This window comes from Indicator indicator, chromosome 28 (assembly GCF_027791375.1).
Source record: "Indicator indicator isolate 239-I01 chromosome 28, UM_Iind_1.1, whole genome shotgun sequence".
In the NCBI taxonomy this organism is placed as follows: Eukaryota; Metazoa; Chordata; class Aves; order Piciformes; family Indicatoridae; genus Indicator; species Indicator indicator.
In genome coordinates, this window is record NC_072037.1 from 2,165,332 (window position 1) to 2,190,091 (window position 24,760).

The following is a 24,760-nucleotide window of genomic DNA, read 5'->3' on the forward strand; positions in this document are numbered from 1 at the left end:
CAGGCAGAGGTTGACTCCACCCTACAAAAGGGTGAGGCACTGAGGTGTCTCACAGAGGTTAAGGTGAAGTCCTGTTGGGCCCTGCTCTTTCCCTGTGCTCTTGCCACCTGCCCACACTTGGGGCTGCCCCAGCAGCTCTGACTGCTGCCAGCCCTACCTCCCTCTCGTGCCACCTCTGGACACGTCATAAACCCCGCATCCTGGCACCAGCTGTGCCCTGGCACCACTGGGACTCCAGCAACTCCTGCCTGTGCTACAGGCTGGCACTCTGCCATCACACTCTCCCTGCTCCTGTCCCCTGCCATGGCCACACCTGGGTTTTGTAATTGAGCATTAGGTTTTGTGCCAAAATGTGAAAGCTGAGAGGGATTCCCGGGAGCCTCTTAGTACCAGCCCCTGGGCACTCCTCCGAGGTTACCCAGGGGTGTAAATATGCAGAGGATTAGTTCCCCCGCACTCGCCTGCCAGCCGAGTTTCACTGCCCAGTCCTCAGCACTGTTCCACTGACTCAGCCTAGGGAAGAAGCAGTTGAGAGAGACAGCAGACAGCTCTGAGTGGTGACTGGCAGGGAAGACGAATGCTGGCTGGGTTTATTTTTTGGTGACAAAGGCAGGCGGCATGGCAGGCTCAGTGCCCACAAAGGGAGGCGTCTCCTTTGCACCAGGTGCAGACAGACTGGGTAGGATTCATTGGGTCCCAATTTATGGGCTTTATGCTGCCTCAAAAGCCAACCAGACAAGACTACGAAAGAGAAATCCATTGAGCTCCCCCGAGCACAAAGGCACATTGTAGGCTCGGTACGTGCCTGAGCCATGAGTCAGCAGAGGCAGGGAAATGTCACTGCCTGCTGCACGCTCTGTATCCTCAACTGCGGGCCTTGGGAGGGTGCAGCATGATCGTGGAGCTGTGCCTCAGCCAGGTACAGTGGCTCACAGAATCATTTTGGTTGGAAAAGATCTTTAAGATCCCCCAGTCCAACCATTCTCGAGCTCTGCCAAGGCTGGGGCTCACCCATGGCCCTCAGCACCACATCTCTGCCTCTTTTCAACACCTCCAGGGATGGGGATTCAGCCACCTCCCTGGGCAGCCTGTGCCAGTGGTTGAGAACCCTTCATGAAGAAGTTTCTTATTATGTCCAATCTAAACTTCCCCTGATGCAACTTGAGGCCATTTCCTTTTCTCCTCTCACTTGTTACTAGGGAGGAGAGTCCAACCCCCACCTGGCTCCATCCTCCCCTCAGGGAGCTGTAGAGAGCAATGAGGTCTCCCCTCAGCCTCCTCTTCTCCAGACTAAACCAACCCCTGTCCCCTCAGCTGCTCCTCCCCAGCCCTGTTCTCCAGACCCTTCCCCAGCTTCATTGCCCTTCTCCGGACCCATTCCTGCACCTCAACCTCTTTTGTAGTGTGTAAGGTGTAAACCTTAAATAACCACCGTGTAACTGAAGTTGAATAGCAAGGAGCTGCCTCCTTCTGCTTAGCTCTTGTTTGCCAGCTCTCCTCAGGGCACACAGCACCTCTGGGCACATTGGCAGCTTTGGCAATAAAATGCTATTTTCAGCAGTATCATTTCCAGGCACCATTTGAAGAAGGTGCAGTTGCTCTGTCCTGACTGAGGAGTGCAAAGATAAGAGCCTTATCAGCAGCCTCTTCCAGTACACACACCTGTATGGTGCTTCCTCCAGTAACCACACCCCAGTGCCAGGATTGGGGTGAAGCAGCCCAACATGCCAGGGTGTGGTTCCACACCCCCCAGGCAGGCTGGGACCGTGGCAGGCTCTGACCAAAGGTTATTTATGTCAGGCTGTGCCATGTCAGCTGTGCCATGTCCCCTGTGCCACCTGCACCAAGGATTCTGGCACACGGCGGTGTCGGAGGTGTGGGAAGTCCTGAGCAGTTCTGTGAGCATTTCCTGACTGCAGGCTTCCCAACTCCCTGCTGGCAGCTGATAACTGACACTGCCCAGAAAGAACCCTCTGGCCATGCTCTTTGCCCTGCTTATGTGCTCAGCAAGCAGCCATTGCTGCTGGAGGGCAAATGTGTTCCTGCTCTGCCACTGTGTGCTGTGGGGATCTGGTCTCCTCCAAGGCTCTCCTCAAAACACTCCACTGATGGCCTGATTAAGACCCTCCTCTGGTGCCATTGTCCTCACCTGCCATGGCTGCTCATGCCCAGGCACCAGCTCCTCTGCAGCTGAGCTAAAGCTGGGCAATCTTGAGAGGCATTTTTCATTGCTTCACAGGGGATCCCACTTGTTATAGGACAGGGCCCACTCTGTACTGGGAGAGGACCAGGGGATCCAGTTTGTGCTAAGACAGAGCTCAGTCTGTAGTGGGAGAGGACCAGGGGATGCAGTTTGTGCTAGGACAGAGCTCAGTCTGTAGTGGGAGAGGACCAGGGGATGCAGTTTGTGCTAGGACAGAGCTCAGTCTGTAGTGGGAGAGGACCAGGGGATGCAGTTTGCGCTAGGATAGAGCTCAGTCTGTAGTGGGAGAGGATCAGGGGATGCAGTTTGTGCTAGGACAGAGCTCAGTCTGTAGTGGGAGAGGATCGGAGGATGCAGTTTGTGCTAGGACAGAGCTCAGTCTGTAGTGGGAGAGGACCAGGGGATGCAGTTTGTGCTAGGACAGAGCTCAGTCTGTAGTGGGAGAGGATCAGGGGATGCAGTTTGTGCTAGGACAGAGCTCAGTCTGTAGTGGGAGAGGATCGGAGGATGCAGTTTGCGCTAGGATAGAGCTCAGTCTGTAGTGGGAGAGGATCGGAGGATGCAGTTTGCGCTAGGATAGAGCTCAGTCTGTAGTGGGAGAGGATCAGGGGATGCAGTTTGTGCTAGGACAGAGCTCAGTCTGGACTAGGGGAAGATCAGGGGATCAGCTTTGTACTGGGACAGGGCATAGTCTGCCCTGGAAAGGGTTCTTCCTCTTTGGCTGGCAGCACACGGGCCAGTCCAGGATAGGCAGAATTAGCAGATAGGATTTTGGGGCAGGGCCTGTCCCCAGCTGTGTTCTGGAGCCTGACACCTCTGTTCCCGGGGGCTCCCGTCTGCAGGAGGGCAGTGTGGGCAGCAGGGACCCGAGCAGGCCACCAGCCCCGGGGACAGAACGCGCCGCATCCCTCAAGACCATGCCAGGTGCCACCGCCCGTGCCGGAGCCCGGCTGCTTCGCAGCGGCCCCGTGGGGCTCTCCCTGCCGGCCTCCGCCACCGCCCCGCAGAGGCCCAACGCTGATGGGGGAGTGGGGCAAGCGCCGAGCCTGGGGCCAGCGCCGCAAGCGGCGCCGGGTGAGCGGCGGGACAGCTGCTGCCGCCCACCCTGTCATGGCGCCCGCCCCGTGGAGGGCGGCCCGGAGGCGGCGCCGGGGCCTGGCCAGGTGCAGCGGGAGGAGACGGCGGCGGCCGTGCAGCGCCAGTGCCGCTGTGCCGCCGCCATGAGCAGCGCGGAGCCGCCGCTCGGGGCCGGGCCGCGGGCGCAGCCCGCCTGGAAGCGGGAGATCCTGGAGCGGAAGCGGGCCAAGCTGGCCGGCTTGGCCGGCGGCGGCGAGCCGGAGCCCCCGGCTGGGGAGCGGCTGGTGGTGGCGGAGAGCCTGGGCCCGCTCCGCGAGAACCCGTTCATGCGGCTGGAGAGCGAGCGGCGGCGGCTGCGGCAGGGGCTACCCGGACACGGCGGCGGGGCGGCGCGGCCGCTGCAGCAGCTGCTGGAGCTGTACAGCGCCGTGCCCGGCATCCGCACCATCCGCGCCGACAACATCCTCATCATCGAGTCCCAGCCGGACGCTGCCGCCTGCTTCGCCGATGGGGACGCGCTGCCCGGCCGCCGCAAGGACCGGGACCCGGCCGCCTCCTCGCCGCCGCGGCGGCCCGACCCCCTGCAGCAGCTGCTGGCCCGCCGGGGCGCTGCCCTCGCCGAGATCTGCGCTGACCAGGTCGTCATCTACGAGACGGCCGAGCCGCCCGAGGCGGCCGAGCCGGGCACTGTCAGCCGCCTCCTGGAGAAGTTCGGCCAGCGGCCGCGGGGCCGCCGACGCCGTGTCGGGGAGGCGCTGACCGGGCCCGGGCCCGGCGCCGCTCCAGGCGGGGTGGTTGCGCCTCCTCCGCAGGTGGGACCCGGTTCTCCCCGAGCCTCGGCCCCGAAGGCAAGACCGGGATCTCCGCATCCGCTGCCGGCTTCCCCCCGGGCTGCCACACCCCCGGCAGTGCCGGCCACCCCCCAGCCCGCTGCCCCGCAGGCGGCTCCTCCGCGGGCTGTCACCCCAAAACCTTCGGCCCCTGCTCCTCCCCGGGCTGTCACCCCCCAGCCCTCGGCCCCTGCTCCTCCCCGGGCTGTCATCCCCCAGCCCTCGGCCCCTGCTCCTCCCCGGGCTGTCACCCCCCAGCCCTCGGCCCCTGCTCCTCCCCGGGCTGTCACCCCCCAGCCCTCGGCCCCTGCTCCTCCCCGGGCTGTCACCCCCCAGCCCGCGGCCCCTGCTTCTCCCCGGGCTGCAGTCACCCCGCAGCCCCCTGTCCCAGCAGCTCCTCGGGCTGCAGTCCCCCCGGTGGTCCCAGCCACCCCGAAGGCCGCAGCCCCCCAGGCCAACTGCTTTCTCCACAAGATCGGCTCCAACTCCTTCACTGTCACTCCCCGGGGGCTGCCCCCTGGCAGCCGCATTCCCGAGCCCGGTGCTGTCCCTGCCGGCCGGCCCACGCTGCCCAAGGGGCCACCAGTGCCATCCACCAGCACTCCCCATGCCAGAGCCAACGCCAGGAGGCCAAAGCCAGAGGAGGCAGAAGCGGCCGTGTCACCCTCGCCCAGTGCCAGCCTGGCCCCCAGTGCCACCAGCGCCACCCAGCCGCTCTCTGCCTCTGCACCCCGGGCCGGGGGCTCCTTCGAAATCCACCCGGCCCCCAAGCCCGACCTGGCTGCCATCCCAGCCCACGACCTGCAGGCCCAGGCCCTGGCCAAGCTGCGGCTGAATTCACGCAATACCTTCCTCTTCGTGCCCCGCCGGGAGGGCCGCTCGGCTCTGCCCACAGCCCAGAGCGCCAGGCCACGACCACCGCCACCGTCCGCGGAGGAGAAGGCAACGCAGGAGCCCCTGAGGGCTTCCGCCCCGCAGCAGGAGGAGCCTGTCGCTTCCTCACCGGCGCCTCTGGATCCCTTGGTGCCAGTGACTTATATCGATGACATTGTGGAGCTGGACGGTGGGGAGCTTTCTCCGAGGGCCAGCACTGCTGCGAGGACAGGGAGCTTGACAGAGCAGCCTGGAACAGCTGGCCCTGACCTGGAGATGGAGTTTTCCTCCGTGCCCCTCTACAGACCACACTCTGCCCCCCGCCAGAGGGGAGGCAGCACCTTCACTATCGTGCCCAAAAGGAAGCCCCTTGCCTCGGGGCTGCAGGCTCTCACTGATGCCAGCGGAAGGCTGCAGCAGGAGGAAGAGGAGGAGGAGGAGGAGAGCAAAGTAAAAGGCAAAGCTGTGGAGAGTGCTGATGGTCCTCAAGCAGGGGTGTCCCATAAAAAGCGCTACCCCACGGTGAATGAGATCGAAGTGATTGGGGGGTACCTGTCCCTGGAGAGGTCCTGCATAAGCAAGAGAGGCTCACGCCGCAAGAAGGTAACTGCCTGGGGTGCCCCTGTGCTGAACAGCCAGGCTGAGAGTAGCTCTGTTCTACTTCTGGCTTGTCTGTCTGTGAGGCACTGGCTGGGAAGGTGGGCAGTGTTTTCCTGGTCCTTTGGGGAGCCAGGGGCTTGCCCTCAGGGAGGGGACATTGGGTGCTGTGCCACCAAGTAGCTGAGGGTGGGATATGACCTGTAGTAACTGCAGGGCCTCCCTCCTGGTCACCTCTTGGAGGTATGGTAACAAAAAGTGAAGGATTTCAGGTATTTGGAAGGTCAGGGTGGGTTGTGTGGTTTGAAGGGCTGTGGACTTGCCCTCTCTCCAGCGCAGCTCGCACTGTCTGGTGTGTGTTGGACATGTTGAGCTCCCCATGGTCACTGCCTGGCTTGTGACAGAGTACTCTGGGCTGGGCAGCATTGGCATCTTCCCCGCATTAGTGATCTATTGATAGAGGCTGAAGAATTAGGTCTCTATTAGGCAGAAAGAGATCAGCAACAACTTAACTCCCCTTGATAGGATTATACCACCTGGCTGCTGGCTCAGGATGTGCAGCTCTGTCTCTGAAGATCCACCAAGCTGTGGATTGCTCCAAGTGTCTTTGGGGCGAATGCCAGATTTTTCTCACTGCTTGGCATCTAAGGAAGATCCTCGTGAGCCTTAAGCTGAGAATTAGTCTGTGTGTGGCTTGGTGAGGTGCCCCTGGATGTGACACAGACACAGCTGTGCTCAAGGAGCAGGTTATGTTGCTGTGCAGGAGGAGTAGGTGTGAACTGTTGGGCTCTGAGAGCAGCAGGTTGAGGTGACAGATCCCTAGTTGCAGGTCTGGGTGTGCCATGTTTCTCCACATGGGGAGGGTTGTTTGACATTCCGTTACCTAAATGCAGCTCAGTATTTGATGGACCCAATCCACATGGGTGCCAGAGGCACTGAGCGTTATAACTTGAGGAAATCCTTTGAAGAGGGCAGGGAGGCAGGAGGGCTGCTTCTCGTGGCTTGACCTCGTTAAACTCTGTCATTAGGCTGTGTTCATTTGATTGTGACTGATGCCTGTAGCAGATCTGGATCTTATTAGCTGATAAGCAGGAGTGTGGAGGCTCGCTCAGGGCTCCTGCAGCTTTTCCTTGTGCTCCTACCAGGAAACGTTTGGTCAGACTGGAGTTGCTCTGCTGCTTAAAGACCTGCTGGCTTGCACTCCTCCCAGCAGTGTTCTTGGCTCTGCTCAGGTGATAGCTGGATTTACACCAAATCAGACGTGTGGGGTAAATGGTGAGAAGGGTCAAGACAAGGTGTTCCAGTTATGGGCACCCTTAGGATGGAGCAGAAAACAGAGGAAACCTCTGGGGCAGTCACTGTTAGCTAAACCTGGCTTCTGATGCAGCCAGAGGAGCTGATTGCTCTGGGATGCTTTTACTTTGCTGGTGAAAGAATAAAGCCTCAAATAAGCAAAACCACATCGATGGTGCACACTGGGAACTGTCCTTAGCAGTACAAAGAGGAGGGTGGGAGAGGAGGACAAGGCTGCTGCAGTGACTGACTTTTTTAAGGCTGGTGGAACTGACAGAGGAATGCAGTGGCATCTCCATCCTTGGAGCTATTTGAAACTTGCCTGGGGACAACCTGGAGCATCTGATCAGGTCAGACCTGATTGGAGCAGAAATTTGGGCTCAAGACCTCCAGAGGTCCTTTCCCAACCTCAAATATCAAACAACTCATTGGAATTTGGTTAACAGCTGTTTTGTCTGTTCAGGGTTGGACTTGTGTGACATTGGGCAGGCTGTGTACCTTCTCTGCCTAAGTTCTTACCAGCTTAATAGCATTAACTGTCCTGCTCTGCAGGCACTCTGGAGATGCAGTGTGCTAAATACTGCACCATGTGCGTGCAACCATAATGGTGTTTGCTGAGAGTCACATGTTGGGGGTGTCCTGCATGAGAAGTTTGACATCAAACTGCTGGAGTGGGTCCAGAGGAGGCCAGGAAAGTGATCAGAGGGCTGGAGAACCTCCCCTATGGGGACAGGCTGAGAGAGTTCAGACTGGAGAAGAGAAGGCTCCAGGAGGACCTAAGAGCAGCTTTCCAGTACCTGAAGGGGCTCCAGGAGAGCTGGGAAGGGACTTTTGACAAGGGCTGGGAGTGACAGGACAAGGGACAATGGTGTTGAGCTGGGAGAGGGGAGATTGAGACTGGAGATGAGGAAGAAATTCTTGAGAGTGAGGCTGGGGAGACACTGGAACAGGTTGTCCAGGGAGGCTGTGGATATCCTCTCCATGGAGGTGTTCAAGGCCAGGTTGGATGAGGCCTTGAGCAGTGTGGGCTGGTGGAAGGTGTCCTTGCCCATGGCTGGGGCTTGAACTAGATGATCATTAAGGTCCCTTCCAACCCAACCCATCCTATGAATCAGTGAATTTGCATAAAGGTCTAGCTTCTGAGAGGAGAGATGTGAAAAGGACTGACTGCTTGTAAAGCTGCAGTGCTCAGGAGGCTGAGACAAATGGGGACCCTTCAAAAATAAGCTCCAGCTTAAGGAGAAGTAGTAGAGACAGAAGTTTCTATCTCAAATTAAATGTGTTGATGTAGCAGAAGGAACAGTTCCCATCCTGCTGGGGTGGCAGCCATGGAGCCTGACTGTGGAGCCAGGGTTCAGAAGATGCTGATGCTGCAGCAAATGGAAAGATTTCTGTTTACTCTTAACCCAGAGGATGTTTGTGGCTTTTACTCTGGGTAATGAGGCCAAGTGTTGGTGCCTGAAAAAGGAAGGAGGCACTATTAGGACGCATTCCTTGGTTTCTTCCCAAGGGATCGCTGGGTGTCACCAAGGCGACCGGCCAAAAACAAGGGCTCTGTTTTGGAGATTCCTCAGGGTTTGCAGAAACTTGATTTTAGCCTGAACTGGGCAGAAGCAGACATTTCCTGTGAGCTGGAAGCTGAGGATCTTTTGGTAAAACCAATGTCCCTTTCCCTTTTGAGGGCATCAAAATCCAACCCGGTGCTGGTTTCACTGAGGTCTTTGGGGGTGATTCTGCCCAGGCAGACCTGCTGGCTGAGCCCACCTCCTGCTCAGCATCTTCCTCTCCAGACCTTGCCTTGGGTTTGCTGAAAGAAAAATTAAAAATGGCCTGAAATTGTGCCAGGGGAGGGTTAGATTGGAGATAAGGAAAAATTTCTTTGCTGCAGGAGTGGTCAGGGATTAGGAGAGGCTGCCCAGGGAGGTGGTGGAGTCCCCATCCCTGGAGGTGTTCAAGAAACCTGTGGCCATGGCACTTAATGATCATGGGGGTGTTGGGTTGCTGGTTGGATTTGATGATCTTAGAGAGCTTTTCCAACCAAACAATTCTATGATAAAAGTCTTTAAGTGTGCTCCAGGCTCAAGAAAGTGGTGTTTAGTGAAACGTGGATGACTTGGAAGGCTTCTTCTGCTTGCTGATGCCCAGCAGGGATCTGGGTAAGATAAGCAGCAGGTCTGGCACAGCCTGGAAATGCCTCATGGATCAGAGGGTTCTGTGCTTGCAGTCAGGGCTAATGATTTCTCAGGAGGGAAGGAGGTGGGGGTGGCAGTCAGACTGTTCTCTGAGATGCAAATTGTGTTTTTCTTCCAATGCGGAAATTTGGCCTCACTTTTCCCTCCCCTTCTCTGGCCACTGATTGCCTGACTCTGGTAGAGGAGCCAGCAAAATGGAGCTGACTCAGTCCACGTCCTCCAGTTCACATCCTCCATGGCTTTTTGGAGTGGGAGGGCGGGTGGCTGGTGGCTGGGACAGGATGGGATTGAGTTGCAGCACTGCTGTGGTCTGCGTGCAAGAGCTCCAGTCCCCTGCTCAGGGCTGCGTAGCTGCAGGACCAAAGGTCTGCTTGTGACTCTGCTCTGACCTGCTGGTGTCCAGGCCTTTCAGGAAAAACAGCTTTATTGCTCCTTCCAGACACTTCAGCTATGTGAAGCAGCTGTTTCTTTGGGGGCTGGAGCTGGTTCTTGAGCTGATGAGAGAAATGCTGTTCCTGTTTCAGAAGAAAATATTGGTTCCCAGCTCTCTTGTGCAACCAGAGCTGCTGTGCTGGGACAGCTGACATCCCCCAGGGCTGTGACCTGAACACAGAATCATAAAGTGGTTTGGGTTGGAAGGGACCCCCAAAGCTCATCCAGTCCAATCCCCCTGCAGTCAGCAGGGACATCCTCCACTAGATCAGGCTGCTCAGAGCCTTCTTGAGCCTGACCTTGAACATCTCCAGGGATGGGGCCTCAACCAGCTCCCTGGGCACCCTGTGCCAGTGTTCTGCTGTGGGGTTGTGTGTGATGGGACACAGTCAAGATCTGCAGGTGGAAGGCAGAGCCCCAGCTATGCTCCTCCCAGGGACTGGGCTGCCCCTGTGGGCAGGGAGTTTGAACTCTGGTCCTCTTACAAGTGTTAAGATGTCCTTCAGGACACTTCATCTACTCCATGTCTGTTTTGAGACCTCTCCAAGCATATCACAGTTCAGATAAAGCAGATGGGGTTGTGACTCCAGTTTGAAACCTAAGGGAACGTTTGCAGCTTTGAAGGGATGTGCTGGGTTCCCAGGGGGGAGCTGGGCAGCTGCTGGAGGGGGCTGGCTGAGCTTTCAGCTCTGCCAGGGAGGACAGGATACATGTGCAGGAGTGGAAGGAGACCTACTGACCTTTATTCCAGACAGGGAGTGGGGGAAAGGATGCAGCATGCTGTTGGTGACCTCTGATCAGGGCTCATCTTCATACTCTGTTATTACAGAAGTAGTGCAGACACTTCAGCCTGATAGCAGCCCCAGGAGGAAGGGAAGGCTGTGCTGCAGGATGTGGATCTTTGGGATCTCGGGGGATAAAATCTAGCTCAGCTGAGCTGACAAGAATCAGTCTTGGTTTGGTTACCTGCCAGAAGAACGTACAATGAAGTTGTCAGCAGGGTAGCAGCCTGGGTTGCTGTACACACGTGGCTGGCGTGTTGGAGCAGGGATTGGAAAGGGCTGCAGGGTGCTGAGCCAGCTGGGGTCCTGAGCAGGAGCTGTCTGTCTCTAGGCTGCATGTTCTCACCTTCTTGGAGGCTGGACTCTGCCCCAGAGGTGCTGTGTGTACACAATTTGGCCTGACTCTGCTCCTTCCTTCTGTCTGATCACTCCTGCAGTTCATCCCAAGGCACAGTGTGTTTGTCCTCTCCAGCTCCTGATACCTCTTAGGGATCCTGCAGGAAAGGTGACTTCTGGTCAGGCCATCCAAAGTCCTGTAACTAGTAGGAGCTGAGAAGCAACAGACATCAGTGTTGAAGGGTTTTTGTGGGGTCTGCATGTCCCAGCTGGCAGCTTGCTGAGTGCTGGAAGGTGAGCTGCAGCCTTGTGCCAACAGGGCTTACAAGAGCAAGGTTGGGGGGATCCAAACAGTTGGAGTCTAATGCTTCTTTGTGAAATTGTCTTCAAAGAAGTTCACCTTCAGCTGAGCTTCAAAGAGTTCCAGCTTGCCTGGACTTCAGCTTGGTCCATTTTCTAACACTTTGACCTGATGCCTGAATATGGCTTCCAAATGCCCACTTCAGTGTCTGTTAAAAAATGATTCTAAACATCCCTCACATGGGCAGGACTGGGCAGCAGTTCCGTCGGTCTAACCTGCTGAAGTTCTTGCTCTGTAGCTTTCCATCTGTTCAACTGAGCTGCAGATGGCCTCCTGTGAGAACCAGGTGTAGGCTTGAGATGTTGGCTGGGATGAACCCTTCCCACTGTTGCCCAGACCTGTTTGGAGCAAGTCTGCACAGTGTGGAATCTAAATACCAGTGACTGCCTGAAGTGTGTTTGGGTGATGTAGAAAGGTAGCCACAGCAGAGGGAAATTAACCTGGTGGTAGAAGCAAAAGTAACTTAGGTTGCCTCATCTCTCTGCTTTGGAGGGGCCAGCACAAAGTTGGTGGAGTTTAGCTTTCAGAGGGCTGTGTGTTCCTGTTCTGTTTTCTGTCTCGTGATGTGGATGTGCGGAATCTTTGGTAGATGAGGTCAGCAGTGACAATTCCCAGGTGGAAAATCCATGTGTTGGCTGATGGGGTGTGTCCCTCCCCTGCAGAGGTGATTTCCACCAGCTGGCAGATCTCAGCAGGCTGTTTCACCCAGGCAGTGCCTCTCCAATTCTAGGTTTATAAATTCATAGAATGCTTTGGGTTGGAAGGGGCCTTAAAGCTCATCCAGTTCCAACCTCCCTGCCATGGGCAGGGACACCTCCCACCAGCCCAGGCTGCTCAAGGCCTCATCCAACCTGACCTTCAACACCTCCAGGGAGGGAGCATCCACAACCTCCCTGGGCCTGTTCCAGTATCTCACCACCCTCACTCTAAAGAAGTTCTTTCTAAAATCCAGCCTAAATCTGCTCTAGGTTGTTGATGTTGATGGCTGAAGACTTCAGAAGTCAGCATCTGGTTGTGGTTAAAAGTTTTTAAACCACCTCACAAGCAGCACCTGAGGCTGTCAGTGGGCAAGGAGGTTGGGTTTTGTTTCCCTCTTGCCTGCCAGCCCCTTGAAGGGCTGGTGCTTTGTTGTACCCAGATGCCTGGCAGAGCAGATGAGTCACTTTTATCTCATCTTAGTGGCAAGTTTTCTGTGCCTGAGACTCTCTGTGGCTTCGCCACTCCCATGCTGCGCCTCGTGCCACAGCGGCAGCCTGAGCTGCTCCCCAGATCCCCTCTGCTTCTCTTCCTCTTTCTCTGCTGCTGTCAGCAGCACAGGGAGCAGGACAGAAGAGCTAAAATAGGAACTCTTACGCAAATCAGAGCCCAGCCTGCCTTTGAAGCTGGTTAGGATGTGCCCAGGGCTCAGCGTGCCCCAGAGCTTGAGAGAAGATTTGGAGTACTTTGTGCTCTGGATTCCCATCTCCAGGATTACAGTTCCCTTATCTTAATCACCTTCCTTAATCTGTGCACTAGATTGGAGATGCTTGATCATTTCCTTCCATCCCAAGTGTTCAGCTTGGCTTGGGTTTGGGGTTTTCCTCCCCACTCTGTTTTTTTCCAGTACTTGGTTGTGATGTTCCTGAGGGGAGCTGAGGAAGTACATCCTCAGGCTGGCCAGGGCACAAGTCCTGCTCGTCTGTGTGGTGGGAAAAGTTGAAATGTTTAGTTTCAAGGTTGAGTGGCAGTGAAGGAAATCTGCTGCTGCAGCAGCATCTCCCTCTTCTCTGGGGTTGTGTTCACTCCCCTCCTGGGCAAATAAAAACCTGTACAGACCCAGACTACTCCTAGTGCCCGTGGTGGGATGAGGCTATGGTGTCAGGTTGTAACAGTCTCACTCTTTGGGCATGTGAAGCATCTCTAAAAGATGAGAAACTTCACAAACCTCCTGGGGAAATGTGGACTGAAGAAGCTTGGTGTTGATGTGCCCTTCTGGGAAATGCCCTTTGGATGATCTTGGGAACTGGACAGGGTGTAGCTGCTGGTTGGTGGCCATTCAAAGGACTAGAGGCAAGCTGAAGGAAAGTATCTTAGACATTCTGACAGCCAAGCACTTGTGTGCTTGGGGAAATTGTGCAGCTTGCAGCTAGGGAAGATGCAGGTCTGAGGGCATATGTTGGTGAATTGCTGCTCTCAGTCCCTTCTCTTTTGCCTGTTGGTAGCACAGGAAAAGAGCAAAGGAGATGTGAGCTCTGTGGTGCAGCTGATACTGTGCATACCACAGAAGCCTTTTGGTCCTGAAGCCTAGAATTAGCTGCTTGCCAGGGTGGGATGTCATTCTGTTCCCCATATTTCCCAGGAAATGATGCTCCATCTGTCCTGTTCCAGCTGGAGACTCTTCACTTGCACCAACCCAAAGGATTTGGGTCAGTCATGGCTGCAGAGGAGTGCTGGTGGGTGGTAGCTACCTGAGTTGTAGCCACAAGTGGTAGGCTGGGAGCTGGCTGTGAAGCAGAGTCCTCTGCTGCTGGGGAGTGTTGTGTGTTGTTTGTGAAGCTAGCAAGGCTTGGCACTAATTGTGTCTTGTTTCTGCCTGCTCTCTTTGTGCATTCAGAGATTTGTTTCATATCTGCAGGGAGGTTTCTGCACCACTTCTGGGCCGAGCAAGCAGTGTCTGAGTTGCTTGTTTTGAGCTGTGAAAGGCTCTGGCTCCTCCGTCTGCAGATGGGTGAAGGACTGAAGGCATCCCTGAGTGAATAGCTGCTTTGTACCCCCTCACACTGGGACTCCAGTGCCCTGGGAAGAGTTAACAAAGCTGCTTGCTCTGCTGTGTTCCCCGGGACTGTCCCCACCCTGTCACTTCTCAGCAGGAATTTGAAACTGCCCCTGCCTGGTGTCCTCTGCCAGGAGTTTAATATTTCGACTCTGCAGGCATTGCCCCTATCTGCCATGTGCTTCAGCAGATTGATTACACACAGCTGGCTTTGTGGCTTGCCTTGTAAATGGAGACTTGCTTGGTTTGCCTCGTGGCTTGGGAGCTGGGATGTGATCCTGAAGGCAACCTCTCCTTTGCCAGCCACACAGAGTTCCTTGCCATGCTGCTGCTCTGAACCTTCAGTGCTGCTGGCACTAACCATGGTTCAGTTCATAGCTGAGCAAAGCTCAGTGTTGCTCTTAGGGAACTCTGCTTGCAAAAGCATCATCAGGTCAGCCTGTAGAAGAGCAACCAACTCCTGTGCCCCAAAGCTCTTCTTCATCCACAGAATAACAGAGAAGTACATTTCTGTGGTGCCATCTGCAGTGTCTGGGCATCCTGAGGCTGCTTCAGGCACAGCAGCACAGGGCTGGTCTGATACAGGAACCCATTCCTAGGGGCACCTGTCAGGGTTTCTTCTTGTGTCAGTGAAAGGCTTTAGAGGTACAAAAGCTTCTTACCTTCTCCTGAAGGATAGCAAATGTCTTGGTAATATGCTGATGCAGCCTCAGGGTACTATTCCAGGCTGCTCATAGAGATTGTGCCTGGGGTTATTCACCAGTCTGGGCTGACACATGACCATGTTTGCAGGGCAAGGACAGGCATGTAGATAAACTCATTGCTAGCTCCTAGGAAATGGCTCCCCCAAATCCTTAATCTCAAAGTTTCAGAGGGAATGGGAGTTGTCTAGGTCACAGACTGTAATGAGAGGAATGAAGGTCCCTGCAGAGCTATGCAGTTTATGAACTGCTCCTCCACCTCCTTACTCTAAATCTGCTGATCTGTGAGAATGGTCAGGCTGGATCAGGTGGAAAATCCCAGCTGGAAAGATCCCTTTGGGGATCTTTGTCCACCATTTAATATCTGCTTCTACCCTCTGTTTCCAGTCTCACAAGCAGTTGCTTGCCTGTGCAGGTACCTCCCCTCTCACCCCATGGCATTGTGGAGCTGGGAGGTTGTTCTGTGTGGAGAGATGCTCCTGTTCACACAGACCTGAGCTCCAGTGGCTAGAGTCTCTTTTTTGGTGCCCCAGGAGCTTTCCTGCTCAGCTCTGGGGGCTGTTTCTCACAAAAGTTTATGGGATGCTCTGGATCAACAGACTCCCTTAGGCACTCCCAGCTGTCTGCTGATGCACTTTCCAGTTTTCAGGCATCTGGTGTGATGTACAGCACAGGCTGGGGATGGGATTGAGAGCAACCCTGTGGAGAAGGACTTGGGGGTGCTGGTGGGTGAGAAGCTGGATGTGAGCTGGCACTGTTTAAGAGTTGTAGAGCACTGTACGTCATCCTTTTGGCTTTGCCACATCAGCCAAAAAGCAAAAGTGATAATGGGTGGAGAAGATAAAAGCCACACTAAAGAGACTGCTTCTGGAATTGATGGAGATTAACCCCTTGGGTCTCTCCTGGGGCTCAGGGTGCTGTCCTTGGTTTGTGAGAAGCTGTCAGGTGTCTGCTGTGTCATTAACTGTGGAGTCTTGCAGACTTTCCCAATCAGCTTTTGAAGGTGAGGTGCTTGCTGGCTGCTGTGGCTCATGTTGCAGGTTTGCTTTGATCATAAAATCATAGAATGGCTTAGATTGTGTTATGGGTTTAAGAACCACAACAGGTTGGGAGGGACCTCAGAGATCATCTACTCCAACCACCCTGCAGGGACACCTCTCAACTAGACTTGGTTGCCTGAGGCGTCATCCAACCTGGCCTTCAACACCTCTATGGAGGAGGCATCCCAGCCTCTCCAGGCAGTCTGTTCCTGAGTCTCACCACCCTCATACTGAAGAACTTCTTCCTAACATCCAGTCTAATACTATTCTCCTCAGCTTCAAACCATTCCCCCTTGTCCTGTCTCCAGACACCCTCATGAAGAGTCCCTCTGCAGCCTTCCTGCAGGATCCCTTCAGGTCCTGGCAGGCAGCTCTAAGGTCCCCCTGGAGCCTTCTCTTCTCCAGGCTGAACACCCCCAGCTCCCTCAGCCTGTGCTCACAGCAGAGCTGCTCCAGCCCTTGGATCATCTTTGTGGCCTCCTCTGGACTCACTCCACAGCTCTGTGTCCTTCTCAGGGTGCCAGAACTGGAGGCAGGATTGGAGGTGAGGTGTGAGCAGAGCAGAGCCAAGGGGCAGAATCCCCTCTCCTGCCCTGCTGCCCACACTCCTCTGGCTGCAGCCCAGCACACAGCTGCCTGCTGGGCTGCAGGAGGGCACTGCTGGCTCCTGGGGAGCTGCTCAGCACCCAACACCCCTGAGGCTTTTTCTTCAGGGCTGCTCTCAACCCACTCTGCACACAGCCTGGGTTTGTGCCTGGGCCTGGCCCACCCCAGATGCAGGACCTTGCACTGTGACTTGTTGAACCTCATGCAGCTGGCACTGGCCCTCTTCTCAAGCCTGTCAAGGTCCTTTTGGATGCCATCCCTGCCCTCCAGTGATAAAGTAGTTATTTTTATTTCTCTGTGTGTACACAGACACCCTTTCATTGTTGGTCTGGTGCAGACTGGGTCCTGACAGCCTTCACCCCTGAACTAAGACTGACTTCTTGTTTTGGCTTGCCAAGTGAGCCCTGTCTGACTACTCAGATTGAGGCTCACTGAGCAATGTTCACCCTGGTTTCTCTTTCTTGGGTTCTCTATTTCTCATTACTACTCAAATCCCAGCAAATAAATAAATTATTTTTGCTATGGCAACGAGGAGCTGGTGGCTGAGCAGCACCAGATTCCCTGAAAAGCTTTGCCTTGTTCTTGCTAGCATGGCTCTGGTTGCTGGGCAGAGTCTTCATGTGCAGATGGATGGGTTTGGGTTGGCCCCCGCTGTGACACAGTTCTGGGTGAAGCATTCTGCTGAGCAAATAGTGACAAATCCCTGCCAACATCTGCAGCTGAAGGGTGCAGAATTCCTCCTTTGCACGACTGGCAGCTGCTGCTGAGGCAGAATGGGGGAAGCAGTGCTGAGACAGGAGGCACACAGTGCTCTGCCTGGGCTTGGCTGGGCTTGGCTCTTCTGGGATGCACTTACCAGCTGCAGAAAATGACCTCTGTCATCTTCTGTGTTTCCAGAAATGTCTCTGTGGTCTGGCAAGGGGCTGCTGACTCTGCAAGTCTGTGCCAACTCTGGGTTCCTGTTTTTTTTTCTGTTCAGATGGTTCTGGGACTGAATCTGCTTGTTCCCTACACACAGTGCTTGGTTCTGCTCCTTGGCTGCTCACAGGGCTTCTTAGGGCAGCTGTGCTGACCCGAGTGTCCCCTTGCTTTGCCTGAATCATAGAATCACAGACTGGGTTGGGCTGGAAAAGACCTTTAAAGGTCATCCAGTCCAACCCTCCTGCAGTCAGCAGGGACACAGCAGGTTGCTCAGAGCCCCAACCAACCTCACCTGCAGTGGTTCCAGGGATGGGCCATCTCCCACCTCTCTGGCCAACCTGGGCTGGGGTGTTGCCACCCTCAGCATAAAAAATGTCTCCCTTCTCTCCAGTCTGAATCTCTCTCCTTTAGTTTCAAACCATCACCCCTTGTTCTGTCACAGCAGGCTCTGCTCAAAACTCTGTCCCCAGCTTTGTAGGGGCCCCTCTAAGCACTGGAAGGCCACAATAAGTTCTTCAATAAGGCACCCTCCATGCTCTGCTGGGCTGAGCAGAGCTGCTTTGTGCCCCCCTGAAACCACCCCGTGTGTGGAGCCCCTGGGTGACTGCCACAGCAGCTTTGTGGCTGGAGTTTCGGGGCTGCTGCTGAGGCTGTGGCTCAGTGTGAGCAGGGCTGACGTGGGTCAGGTGCAGGAGGGTGGCTGCCTGTGCAGAGCCTGTTTGCTGGGCTCTGACCCTGTGCCAGCTGCTGGTTGTTCCTCCAATGTTTGTTTTGCTTGGGTGTGTCCCAGAGCTTTCCTGCAGGGCTCTTCCTGCTTCTTGGGAGCAGCTCTCTGGGTGCAGAGGGTGGGACACTGCCTCCAGCGAGGTTCTGGGGGGAGGCTTGCCCTGGAGGTGCTCTCATGCCAAGCAGGACTGCCTGGTGTCAGCCTTGGCACAGGCTGTGCAGGACCAGCCCGAGGTGTTGCTGAAGCAGCAAATTATCTCGGTAGGAGCTCTCCCCCAGGCTGGGGCCCTGGTGGTGGGGCTGGCTCAGCGATTGCTCCTTCTGAACAGCTTCACCGTTGCCTCCTACACTGCTGGGGCTTTGCTGCAGAAGGTACCTGAGAGCCTCTGGAGGCAGAGTGTTCTGCAGCACACCCAGCCCAATCTGCGAGCCACTGTGGCCCGAGGCGAGCTGGCTGTGGGCAAGTGGGAGCTGTCTTACAGAATTACAGAATGGCAGGGGTTGGAAGGGACCTCTGGAGATCAAGTCCAACCTCCCTGCCAGGGCAGGGCACACAGGAACACATCCAGGTGAGCCTTGAATGTCTCCAGAGAAGGAGACTCCACAACCTTTCTGGGCAGCCTGCTCCAGGGCTCTGCCACCCTCCCAGTAAAGAAATTCCTCCTCATGTTTAGGTGGAACTTCCTATGTTCAAGTTCATGCCCATTACCTCCTGTCCTGTCACTGGGGAGCACTGAGAACAGTCTGGCCCCATCCTCCTGACAGCCACCCCTTAGATCTTTGTAAGCATTGATAAGATCTCCCCTCAGCCTCTTCTTCTCCATCCTGAACAGCCCCAGCCCTCAGCCTTTCCTCAGAGAGAGATGTTCCAGGGCTGGGCTGCTGGCACCTTGCCTCTGGGCACTGCAGGGAGGGAGTCTCCTGGGTACTGCTGCTGCTTCACACTCTTTGGTTTTACTCCCTGGTGAGGCTGTTTTCTCCTCCTGCACTACTCACAGCTTTAGTCCAAATTGGGCTTAGAGTCATTTTCCTTAGAGATTCCCTCCTGACAACAGAAACCCAGGAAAAGTGAGTTCCATCTCCCAGGCTTTGGGTCTGAAACCCAGGGGCTCCTGTCCCCTCATGTTCCATGGATAGCTGTGATGGTTTTAAGACTTTTTTTTTTAATTTTTCTTGACAAAGTTCAAGCAGAGAAAGTAAAAGAATGTAAAAAAGTCACTCTTGGGTGTAAGAAAGCAAAATCATGATTATTCTAAACAGTTCCATTGGAAAGAGAGAAATGTTTAAGAATCTCTACTCCAAACAAGGTTGGGGAGTTGGGCAGTCTGGGACTCAGCTCCCTCAGCTTCTGGCTGGCTGCTGCTTCTTTTTCTGGCTGAAGATAACACCCTGACCTTGACAAGCTCAGTCTAACAGCCTCCCTGCCTTCTGCCAGACGGGTCTGGGGGGATTCCTTCTGGCTGAGGGGGAGGCCCCTTGGGGCAAGCAAAGGGGGCCTGGTTGTGCTTTTCTGTTGATTGTACCTATTTGTGAATGTTGTGAACAGTGTCTGTTTGTACAGATTCATTGCATTGCATCCTGGATTGTAGCTTTGCTTGTAAACACATCTGGCATTTGCTTCCAGGCTGAGCTAGCCTGGTCATGGGCAGTGTGGGACAGGGATTTCAGCTCTCACACTGGTACAACAGCCAAGTGCTTGCCCTTCAGCACAGCTGCCAGCAGTGGTAGTCAGCCTGTGTGCAGTGTCTGCATCTGGGATAGCCTCTGAGCTTCCCAGAGCCCTGGGTACCTCCAGCCTGGTGGCCTCTGTGCCTGGCAGCATGGCACAGATGCCACATTGTGAGTGGTCAGTGCCCGCTCCGCTGCCCAGCTCGGGTCAGGGAGCATCTAGGTCAGCACCAGGGCTGAGAAATCCTGGGAACAACGGCTGGGATGCTCTGATCTTCAAGGTCATTTTATTCCACCCCCTTTTCTCTGAAGGACAGTAGCTGCTCTTCTCCCCATGCGTCATCTGGAGAAGGTCAGAGCTGCTCTGGCCAGGGCTGGGGCAGGGAATGGAGAAAGGCAGCTGGTTGCCCTCTCTGCTCTTTCCATGGTGCCTTCTCCTGGAAGCAGGGGGAAGGGAGGCAGCCTGTGTCTGAGGGTCAGCAGGCAGAGTAGCACCAGCTCCAGCTTGTGTGCCGTGCATAGAGGAGGCATTAGGTACTCACTCTGCTACCTGGGTTTGATTCAAGCTCCTCTCATCACTTTTCTGGAAAGCAGCAGTGAAATGCTCACTGTCTTGTCCCAGAGCTCCTCTTGGAAACTCTTCTCACCTGCAGAGCTCCAGAGTGCCTGTCTGTGAGCAGCACAGGAGGCTGCAGCAGCAGGCTGGCTGCTCCCCTGCAGTGCTGGGGCAGCTCTGGAGTGCTCAGCACAGCACAGACAGGGACCTGGTGGAGCAGGGCCAGAGGAGGCCACAGCAATGCTGGCAGGGCTGGAAGCCCTCTGCTGGGAGGCCAGGCTGAGAGAGTTGGGGTTGTGCAGCCTGGAGAAGAGAAGGCCCCAAGGAGACTTCAGTACTTCAGGAGGCTGATCAGAAGGCTGGGGACAGACTTTTTCTCAGGGCCTGTTGTGAGAGGACGAGGGGGGGTGGTTTGAAACTAAGAGAGGGAGATTGAGACTGGAGAGAAGGAAGGAATGTTTGACACTGAGGGTGGTGAGAGCCTGGCCCAGCTTTGCCTCTCGACAGCCCATCTGGAGTTACTGTGTCTGGGTTTCAGCCTCCTGCTGCAGGACGGAGGCAGAATCTGGAGCAAGTCCAGCAGAGACTACCAAGGTGCTCCTGGGGCTGGAGGATGTGGTGTGTGAGGAGAAGCTGAGGAAGCTGCTTTGGTTAGCCTGGAGAAGAGAGAAGGAGCCCAGCTGCTGCCTTCCACTGCCTGCTGGGTGTTAGAGGGAGGATGGAGCCAGGCAGTCCCAATTTGCACTGGAAATACCTTGCTCTATTCCCAGTTTGTTTAATCAGCAGGCAAATGACAATTACAGTCCTGTGGGCAATCCACAATCCTCTTTCTCACTCATTCACGGGTGATGAACTTCTCTTAGAGCAAGGCTTGGTCTTAAACGTGCTCCCATTTCTAGTGTTACTCTCTAGGTTTCTTCATGATCCATAAAATTCTGTTTTTTCCCTTGATGAATTCCTGAGCTGGAGTCATCTTCATTTCTCAGTCTCCCAGGTACTGTGCAAAGGCCACTCTGGAAAGGTTTGCCACAGTTGTGCTTTGGCAGCAATTTAAAATGTGTTGATGGTGAGAGGTAGATCAAAAGGTTGGATTTTAGCAGCACTGAATCCTTAACCAGTTTGAAATGAACAAAGTTGTTCAGTAGAAGATGTTAGAATCAAACCAGCAGCAGATTCAGAGTCACACTCCCTTGCTCTAAGTCATCACAGGATTTACACTGAGGGTGGGGAGACACTGGAACAGGTTGCCCAGGGAGGTCATGGATGCCCTTTCCCTGGAAGTGTGCAAGGTAAGCTTGGAGCATCTAGATCTAGTGGAAGGTGTCCCTGCCCTTGGTAAGGGGGTTGGAATGAGAAGTGCTCTTGAGATGTTCTGGAATGTGCTCTTGTGGCCAAGAAGGTCAAGGGCTTCCTGGGCTGGATTAGAAGGGCTATGGTGAGTAGGTCAGAGAGGTTCTCCTCCCTCTCTCCTCTGCCCTGCTGAGGCCACATCTGGAATATTGTGTCCAGTTCTGGGCCCCTCAGGTCAAGAAGGACCTCAGGGAACTGCTTGAGAGAGTCCAGCACAGAGCCACAGAGCTGCTGAAGGCAGTGGAACATCTTCCTGATGAGGAGAGCCTGAGGGGGCTGAGGGCTCTGGAGCTTGGAGAGAAGGAGCCTGAGAGGTGACCTCATTGCTGGTGATAAAGATGTGCAGGATGAGTGCCCAGAGGCTGGAGCCAGGCTCTGCTGGGTGATGCCCAGTGCCAGCACAAGGGGCAGTGGTGGGAGCTGAGGCTTAGGAAGTTCCATGGAAAGAGGAGGAAAATGTTTTCCCTGTGAGGGTGACAGAGCCCTGGAGCAGGCTGCCCAGAGAGGTTGTGGAGTCTCCTTCTCTGGAGATTTTCCAAACCTACCTGGATGCATTCCTGTGTGGACTACCCTGGGTGACCCTGCTCTGGCAGGGGGTTGGACTGGGTGATCTCTGGAGGTCCCTTCCAACCTCTAAGGTTCTGTGATTGTCAGTGGATGATAACTGAATTTTGAGAAGTCTGACTTCATCCTGGCAGTTTGTGCCTGAGAGATGTCTTATTTGGGGAAGATGCTGGACACAGGAGAGCTCCAAGGCTCTGGCTTTATGGTCAGTGTTTATAACTGGGGTTTGGGGGATTTTTTTTCTGCTCTGGCCTTCCTCAGCTGTCAAAACATTCTGATGTTCTTTTGCCTGTTGTGCAGACACAGAATTTACTGACTTTGGAAGGTTGGTGTCACCTCCCTGTTGGCCACAACCCAGGCACAGATGTTCTGGGCTGTCAGGAGGTGATGGATTCCCAAATGACAGGGAGAGCAGACACCAAGGAGACCCCTCAGTGTTCTGCTCCACTGTCTCTCACAGCCCGTGACTGACCTACCCCAGGTTGGTTATGTGGCCCAGGAAGGAAGGGAATCACATCAGGTCTCCAGTACCACCACAGGTCATTAGTGACAATACTAAATAGCACCAGTTTTAAGATGGAACCTTTCAGGACCTCTCACTTGCCCAGAATTTCTTCTCTACTCCTACCATCTCTCCTTTAGCTGCTTCCATCCTCTGCCTGCTGGGATTAAGCCCTGGTTTTGTGCACTTAAATAGCTTTGTGCCAGGATGTCCTCCCAGCAGTGCAGTCCTGCTGATGTTTCTGTTGCCTGGAGCAATGGTTACAGGAGAGAGTTGGCAGGAGTTGTGGAGGTGTGGATGCTTTCCTCCCCTCCTTGGCCTCACAGATCCCTCCCGAGGGACATGCCAGTAGTTCCTCCTGGCTGCTGGGCAGCAGTGTTAGATGCTGGCAAAGTATGTGCCAGGGCAAAAAGCCAGGGGTGCTCTCAACCTCTCGGGCTCCTGCCTCCAACCCATCTCCTTGTGGTTGCTCTCAGCAAGGCCCCTGGAGCAGGAGGTGGGGATAGGCAGCTGGGGGGAAGTCCTGGCCTGGGAGGTGGCCTTTGGCTGAGCAGGTGTTGGGGTCGATGGTTTCTTGTGCTGCTTCCTAAAGATTCTCCTTTGCTTCTGTCTAGATGAAGATCTCTTTCAATGAGACAAGCTTGCAGACTATGTTTGAGTACCCATCAGAGAGCTCACTGGCAGAAGAGGATGAGGAGGAAGAGGAAGGACACGTTTCTGAAGCAGAGGAGGACAAGTCTTGCACCTTTCACATTCCACACTCAAACAGCACTTTGCATCCCAGCACACCTAACTCAGGTGAGTGAGGCACTGTGGTGGCACTGGGAGGCTACTGGTGCTGCCTGGCACTGTCCATGTTTCCCACAGACCCAAGGGGCTCCACAGAGGTGGAAATGCTGCTAGAGGTGACCTTTGCCAGCTGATGGCAGTCAGGGCTTTGATGGGGACAAGGATCAAACAGAATAGGGAGATGTGGGTGGGGCAGCTTCCTTGGTGTCCCTGTGGGATTCCTGATCCTGCTTCCTTTTGGGGTGGGCAGAAATATTGAAGTCAGCTTTGTCCTTCCAGCAGATTTATCCAGCTACACCCCAAAGCACTCCGTGAAGTTCAGCGAGTGGCAGGAGCAGAAGTATGAGGAGATGCCTGCTGCAGAGGGTCCCCTCCTGAAGGAAGTTGATGCCCGTGGGAACCAAGTGATGGTGAGACTTTAAATCAGCAAGTCTGGGCTTTGTCCTGCTGTGCTCTCCTCCAGTGCTTGGGTTGGTCTGGGCAGTGGATGGGACGGGATGTGCGTTCCACTGAGCACTGGTGCTGGTGCTCCCTGCCTAGGGTGCCATGCCACTGTTCCCAGAGACATCACCACCAGGGCCCAGGCCACTGGCAGACCTGCCTCTGCCTCTGTAAAGGAGAGCTAAGGCAGCTGGCACCCTTTGCACTCCCAGGCACGTTTGGATGGGGGCAGTTAAGTGCACTGGTTAGCCCCGGGCAGGGTGCCAGCATGCAGAGGTGTGGGTGCTCACTGCTTTGGGTTTGATGACACCTCCTTGTCACCTCTGCTTCCTCCACAGCTCACCCCAGCGGAGAAGGGCAGCCTCTCGGATTTCAGCAGCGAGCCTGCTCTCTACTTTTGATGGCTTCATCTGCTAGCCTGCAGCAGCAGCTGCTGGACGAAGCCTGTCAGTGCAGCTTCCCAACGCCCACGCAAGCCCCGCGGGAAGAGCTCCTGGGGCCCTCTCTCACCGCAGTTCTCCTTGGATCTCGATGCCAATGGTGGACTAGATGCTGTCAGGCATCTCTGGAGAATATTTGCACTGGATTCTGGGACCTAACGACTACTTCTGAGGCTTATGATGCATTCTACCTGTGGCCTTGCATATTCCTTGTTCAAGATCAGCCACTGATAGGGAAGTGTCTTAAGGACAGATCTGTAATCTCAGCATGGACATAGATCCCCTCAGAGCTTATCTGAGTCTACTCCTCCAGGCTCTCTGCAGGGTCTGGAAGGTGTTTGGAACCCTTCCCCCACCAGGGGCCCCACTGAAGAATGGTTCTGGAGCTGCAGCACTGGGAGTGTCTGGGCAATGAGCTGGATTCACAGCAGCAGATGTGATTTGACAGCTGGATTGGGTGTCAGCTTGGAAACCCCTGAAAGCTTCATGGCTTGTTCTTGGGTTGTCTTGGGGTCTGGTCTCACTGAGCCACCATGGAATTCATGTGCCAGTCATGTTCTTGTGAAGGAAGCTGAAGGCAATGTGTGAGGGATGGGAGGTGGGAAGGGGAATAAAGGCCTTTAGCTTTAGGAGTCATTTTTGCACTGCTCCTCCAAAGCACAGGAGGGCAACTCCACTCCTTTCTGCTGCAGAACTTGAACAAGGAATATGGTTTTTGATAGGTTTTT

The 24,760-nt window shown here is 55.0% G+C and overlaps 1 protein-coding gene across 1 annotated transcript; it reads left to right on the forward strand.

The window, feature by feature from the left end:
• The first annotated feature begins 3,423 nt into the window (after positions 1 to 3,423).
• On the forward strand, positions 3,424 to 23,993 carry TPRN (taperin). The gene is made up of 4 exons (XM_054393397.1): positions 3,424 to 5,586; positions 22,977 to 23,160; positions 23,431 to 23,561; positions 23,931 to 23,993. The coding sequence occupies exons 1-4, from the start codon at positions 3,424 to 3,426 to the stop codon at positions 23,991 to 23,993; spliced, it is 2,541 nt and encodes an 846-aa protein (XP_054249372.1).
• Positions 23,994 to 24,760: the final 767 nt, after the last annotated feature.